The sequence below is a fragment of the Mastacembelus armatus genome, chromosome 7 (genome assembly GCF_900324485.2).
Source record: "Mastacembelus armatus chromosome 7, fMasArm1.2, whole genome shotgun sequence".
Classification (NCBI taxonomy): domain Eukaryota; kingdom Metazoa; phylum Chordata; class Actinopteri; order Synbranchiformes; family Mastacembelidae; genus Mastacembelus; species Mastacembelus armatus.
The window spans coordinates 3,952,630-3,959,272 of NC_046639.1; the positions used below are offsets into that span (position 1 = coordinate 3,952,630).

Genomic DNA, 6,643 nt, shown 5'->3' on the forward strand with positions numbered 1-6,643 from the left:
GTCCCTGTACAATCTATTCACATGGAGGTCTGTGTATTATTCAGACTATCAGGGACACTGTGTCTGGACCGAGATGCTCGTGTTGAATCTTCTGTCTTCTGTCATAAATCGCTGTACCACAAGAAAAAAAATGAATTGACTTTTGTTGGGTTGGAGGCAAAAAACTCAAGTGATGTATATTTCACAACACATACAAATAAAAATTAAAAGCCTGGTATCTTCATTCAAGGATATCATTAGAATTAAGTTAGAAAATATGTTTTTTGATATTTGGATGAAATTGTGTTTCAATACAACATGGCTGAACTGTTATATTGCATTTCACTTATTCTCAAACAGGCATGTATTGACAATGAAGCACTTCCAATAATAGACTGCAAATTTATTGCTTGTATGTGATGTTTTATTGTTCTAATTTACCTAATGCAGGATGCTCTCTTTCAGGCATACACTTTGCAAAACCAATATGGTATTCCACACTCAGAGGTATGACCATTTTTATATCAATTATAATTGTATATGACATGAGTAGTTTATGGTTTAGTGTGCATCACTGCAGTACGCGCTTCCTTCTTGTTTTACAGCTGGCCAAGCTACATCAGCTGTCAATGCAACAAGGTCTGAGTCCCATTGCCCAGCCTGCTTCAACTGTCATACCTGGTGTGTATAAAATGAATCATGTTCTGTATTATTTTTTCTGAATTATAATGTTACTGCTCTAACAATGTAAGGTTAATTGAAAGTGTCTTATAAAATAAGAAGCTAGGAGAGTTTTGTCTTTGGCTTGCTCCTCCATTTGTAACTTGTAAATTTTCTATTTGCCTTTATATGTGAGAAGTAAAAGCTTGCTGTGATTAACTGTGCTGATTATGTGCCTGTGTCAGTGTGGGAAGAGGAGAAGAGACTTTATAGCTCTCTCATATCTCCCCGTCTTAGAGAGAAACTGTTATATGTAATGATACGTTCCACAGAGTCAGAGAACTGGGAGAAGGAAAAGAATGAGTGCCGTGTTAAACATCAGTCTATTAAAATGGAAATTAACTGCTTCACTATATCTGGCAGTTTTCTGCTGAAAGGGTTTTTTCCAGCATGTCAATGGTGGCTTATGTGACTTCACTTACTAAAGCAGTTGAATGAATATTAAAATGTCTGAAAAGTCAATTTTATTTAGTTGATGCTTGTTATTTCTCTCACCAGGGATGGACTCAAACTCTCAGACATCTCAGGAGCTTCTTATTCCTAATGATGTAAGGAGAAGCAACTGATAGCATTTTTGTTCTTTATAATGTTAATAGTTTCCCAACTGACCAAAAACAAAAAAAACATCACAAAGTCATCATTTGTCACACATGTACACAGCTCAGCAGCAGGTGACTAAAGAACTGGTAACTGTCACTGCAAAGACGCCTGATGTGATACATTGGCAACTCACTAATTGTACTCATTATTCTAAATTCAGACTAACCCAAGGTTAAAGCGATTCTGAGCTGTTATGAATCCTTTTGCATTTTTGTCTGGGCTGCAGTTGCAGTGTTTTAGAGTGACTCCCATGAGTGCTCAGTAAATCCTCTCATGTTCCCTGACCTACTTAGAAGCTGTCTGCTGTCAAAACAGCCAATAAGAAAACAGGCAAAGATCCTTTCCCTCTTCACTTAGCCTCCGCCAGGGTTTGATGAAATGTCTCTTCAATCTGAGAGTAGAAATCAGAATGCATAGATTCACTTCAAAATAAAGTCAGACTACATTTCTCTTTAGTCTCCTAATACATTTGGTTGGAGCTGAGAACCTCTTACAAAGTTAAATTTATAATGAAGCCATTTATAATTTAGGATTTAATTTGCTGTGCTGATGTGCAGTATAATAACAGAACCAGAATCATTAAAAAATTTAATGTTGGTCGGGAAATTAATAGTAGTTGTTTTCCTATTTTTGTCAACAAATCATATGAAATGACCAAAAGTGACTTAGTTCATCTTTTTGCCGATTCCGTTTTCTCCACTCATCATTTCCTAATAAGGTAATAGTTTAATGTTTTAAATAAATAATAAAAATTAATTAAAATGACAAAGGACTATCTTTTGTCTTTAAACAGCACATTTGTTTTAGGCAAATGTTTTTCAAATTGAAATAAATAGTACATTTGTTAGATGATTTATGAAAGCAGAACAGTGTTTGTGGAACTGATTCAGATTACAGTGGCCATGTTTATGATTAGAAAGTAGTGTTTTATCTAATGCAACAATATGGCTCATTGATGTGGTTTTAATGGTCTTTGGACAATAGAGGTCTATGTCATAGAGGAGTAAACAATAATGTATCAGGATTTTGCTAGATAGACATTACTTGTTAGTTTTGATCTTTTCATGGAATTTGTCCTTAAACACAATAAATAACAGAAAATCACTTTTCCATGAACCTGTATCTGCAGAAGTATCTGCACAAAAAAAAACAAAAAAAAGTTGCTGTCTTTGTGTTAAATGAGAAGGAACAAGAAACTGAAAATTGAGCTGATAGCCAAAGGTTTCACTGTATTATATAGGGTATAGCCACAACCTTTCAACAACATTTCTAAAATTCCTGAAGTAAACCCCCACATGGCACAATGCATCAGAGGACTGAGAGAGTCTGATGCTATACGTGGCAGGGACAGCTGTAAGCCCCAGCCATTGTTCCAGAAAGAGGACTTATAGCCATGACTGAGCCTCCTCAGCCCTCTGTCCCCCCTCAGGGCACCCACACTCCACACTTCACAATCCGGCTCTGTGCTCACACACTGAACACTGAAGGAGACTTGTGCACAAACACAGACGCACTGCGAAACTGCTTACACGCAGTCAGCAGTATGTACAGTACTTATGCAAAAGTAAGATTTAGCCAGAAGAAAAATGATTGCACCCTCACCATCCCATCCCTCTTCCTGTGTCCTTTCAAATCACTGGCTCAGCAGGAACTCAACAATATATAGGGCACTTATAGTTGAAGACAAGGAACATTGTGCAACCTTACTGTTATTTGAATGCATACAAAAAATAATTACTAAGGCAAGTACACCTAAGATTTCCCCTGTGTCATTCATTTAGCTGTAATTGCTTGTATTTTTTAGGTTTTTAGGTCCAAGAATGGAATATGAAGAAATGATTTTGTTTAAGGTCATACACACCAAAGTGGGCAAGCTGTAGACAGCTGGTATGTATTGACAGCTGCTGTTAAAAGGCCAGTAGAGATTCTTGGTCTCAGCAGGGGAGAGACGTTATCTGTGATTTGAGGTTTGTAGTGGCCATTGTCTCTAGAGTTGCTCTTTAGGCTGGCTACCCTCAGCCCACCCCGACACCCCACCCCCAAATAAACCGCTGAGCCAATAATAGCCAGGGAGACCAACCAGGTCACTGTGTGACAAACCAGACATTGTGAAACAGGCTACTTACTTCTCAGGAAAGGAATGTGAAATGCAGGGGCAAGAGCAACACAAACACTGTGTTTGTATGTCTTGTGTATTTCTACAGTACCTCTGCATCAGCTGCTGTTAAACTGCCAGCACACACACACACACACACACACACACACACACAAACCCTACAAGTACTTCATCACTGTCTATCCCAGTCATTGTATATCTGGAAGTATAACCCTCTCGCTGAGCCCTGACACCCTGCACTTGAGCTGATACGCAGTTCAGAGCTCAGGGTCTGTTAAATATCTATTGTCGCTAATAGTCAGCGGTCCAGGTCGGCTAATGAAAGCAGAACAAAAGTGATAATGTATTTGGGAATGCATTGTCTAATCTACTCTCAGACGAAAGAAGGCTAGAGCCAATGGGACTGTATATTATATATTTGAGTTATTTTCCCATTATGTTTTCCATTAGTGTGGAGATGCATCTAGCAGCCATGTGTTTGGGAAGTGATTTGTTTGGGAAGTCATCACCACTCTGAGGAATCAATAACCTTTTAGCCACTCAGATTAATGAGAGGCAAATGCGCCTTCTCTCGTCTCTTTTACCGGTGCACACGCAGTAGCAATTAAGGAAGACTCAGGGGAGGGGGAAAGTGCATTTGACATGCATGATGGATGACCAATCCACTGAGGACAAACAATGTAATTGCAATATTTGAAGTGGTCTGCATTAAGTCAGCTCAACAGCGCTGCACACTTTTTGTCCTATTTTTTTTGCTTTTGCCCTTTTTGTCAAAATCACTTTCACCAGAATGACCTATCCAACAATGGGAAAAAGCTGCATTCACTCAAATGATTTATTGATCAATTTCCCCATAAAGCATGTCTTCTCTCCTATTCTGTATATCAAAACAGCCACTAATGTTTCTTTCAAACTGTCCAATCTGACTTGCCTCTGTTCTTTTGCAGCTGATCGGCTCGATCATCGGCCGTCAGGGTACTAAGATCAATGAGATCAGGCAAGTGTCAGGAGCTCAGATCAAGATTGGCAGCCAGCTAGATGGGACAAGTGACCGCCATGTCACTATCACAGGAACACCGGTCAGCATCAACTTGGCCCAGTACCTCATTACGTCCTGGTAAGGCCAGTGTCATGTCCAGCCATCTAAACGATCACCCTAAATGCAGACGTAGAGAGAGGGTCAAAGATTTTAATAGGAACTCGGTAGTTCATTAGGTTCACCAAGCTGAAATGCTAATACAGCAGTCCTGCTATAAATCCTTTTTCATGAAGGTGATAATGTTCTTTTTCCTGTTCTAGCTGTTGAAGAGAGGTGCTGAGTCAACTGTATAATCATTTTAGAAGCTGCAGTTTGTGCTGTTGTTGAGCTGTATTGTATTGTACTGGCTATTATGTTCACCCCAATTTTATCAATGAGGCTAGGTTAAATGATATAAAGCCCACTCTGTATAATATAGTACAAACTCTTCTGTAACACTACTCATTATTAAATTAGAATAAAAGAACATTCCCCATTTAACCCTTGAGTTTTGTAAAAATTGGCTTTACTTTTTTGTTGTTGTTTTGAGATGGCAGTTCTTCACCATTCATCACCTCACTACAGTGCGTTGGAGCTAAATTGAGTAAAAGCAATTAAAAGCTAAATGCAGTTGAAAAATGGTTTGATTTGGTGCTGAGACAGGAGCTTCGGCTGTCAATTTAGCTAACAGGTATCTGCCTCAATGGAAACATGTAAAGTGGTCCCAGTATTGACCCTTGAGGAACTCCACAGGACAAAGACTGATCAGGTATTTTGCTAGCAGTGGATACAAAAAGATTCTGATAAGATAAATAAGAGGTGGGAAACAGATCTTTGTATGTTAAGTAAAAGGACACAACCTCCCACACAGAAATTTAATGGTAGATGAAAAATGTACCAGCTTAATCTTTGTATTTTCAGTAGTAGAATTATCCATGTGTCACATTTTTGAAGCTCAAAAATTAATTTCAACCAGTCGTTTTCCTTGCAGTTAGAGCTGATTCTAGTGACATCACCTAAGGCAAGGTATTGGCTTTTTCACAGTGCCTTTTGCTGCCACAAAAGGTCATATAACTTTTTTCACATTGCAGTAGTACTCATATCAAAGGCTGAAGTTACTGTTGGAGTTCTCCTTTAATAAGTTTCCAGAAACCTCATCCAGTGTTTCAGCAACAGTATAATCCTCTAATCTTCATTTTCTGTCCTGTCTCAATGTCCCCATCCTACCTCCTCTTGTCTCTGCACTCATAGTTTAGAGACAGCCAAATCCACAGCCCAGGCAGCCACCATGGCATCTCCGGTCGACCTCACCATGGCCTTCACCCAGCCGGCCTCCCCAGCTGCTTCACCCACACCCACCCTTGCTGCTGTGGGCGCCCTGACACCAGCTCATGTGCTGGGCACCCCGTATGGTGCCATGCCCCTCTCCGGCCTGCTGGGGGTGAAGTCTGTCCCTTTTCTGACTCTGTCTAGTCCTGCTCCTACCGTAGCTGTCACCGCAGCACCCTCCCACACCACTCTGGCCGCCTACACCGCCAAGATCTCCTCAGCCAACTGCATCAAAAAGCCAGAGAGACAGAAGTTTGCTCCCTACTGATGCAGCCTCTGCATCTCCATGCCTGGAGAATCAGATGAAGGAACGCTGTGCAGTGTTTCCAAAATGGCCTGATATAGCCATATCCACAGGCAGAGATGTGTTTGACTTTTATTCTACGATGCACCAACATAGAAGAGACCAATGGAGATGTGGAAAAGCTATTCAAAGTTATTTACGGTTATAGATAATTTGTGAGTTTCCCATGAATTGATAGACTGCTTTCATCATCACCTCACTGTTACTGATCACTAGACAAAGGGCTGGAACCTTGCTTGGGAGATACATGTTTAAAAAACAGTTTTTACATCTATCTCTCAAGTTAGGGATCAGCTGTGACTATTTATCCTTCAATAAATTTGTAAATTATACTCAGATGACAAATGCTCACCTGTATGATGCTTTTATACAATGTCTATGTTTGCCTCTTGAAGTTTTTAAGAAAATTTGTAAATGTCTGGGGGGATTTTTGTTTGTTTTTTTAATAATCTGTGCTATGGTACTGTACTATACTGTTCAGTGTTATATTAATTTAGTTGGATTTTTTTTGAATGTGGACATTGTTTAATCTTTATTTATAGTATTGTTCCATTTATTAAAAGTCTGTTTCCTGACA

At 39.5% G+C, this 6,643-nt stretch overlaps 1 protein-coding gene across 3 annotated transcripts in view; it reads left to right on the forward strand.

Moving 5' to 3' along the window:
* Window positions 1–6,643, forward strand: part of LOC113146242 (poly(rC)-binding protein 4-like) — a 30,305-nt gene extending 23,662 nt beyond the window's left edge. For all 3 annotated transcript variants that reach the window (XM_026333612.1, XM_026333614.1, XM_026333613.1), the window contains exons 10-14: window positions 445–486; window positions 585–660; window positions 1,198–1,247; window positions 4,363–4,532; window positions 5,685–6,643. In XM_026333612.1, the coding sequence (XP_026189397.1) occupies window positions 445–486; window positions 585–660; window positions 1,198–1,247; window positions 4,363–4,532; window positions 5,685–6,030 (684 nt within the window). In that variant the 3' untranslated portion in view covers window positions 6,031–6,643. The remainder of the gene's footprint in view (window positions 1–444; window positions 487–584; window positions 661–1,197; window positions 1,248–4,362; window positions 4,533–5,684) is intronic.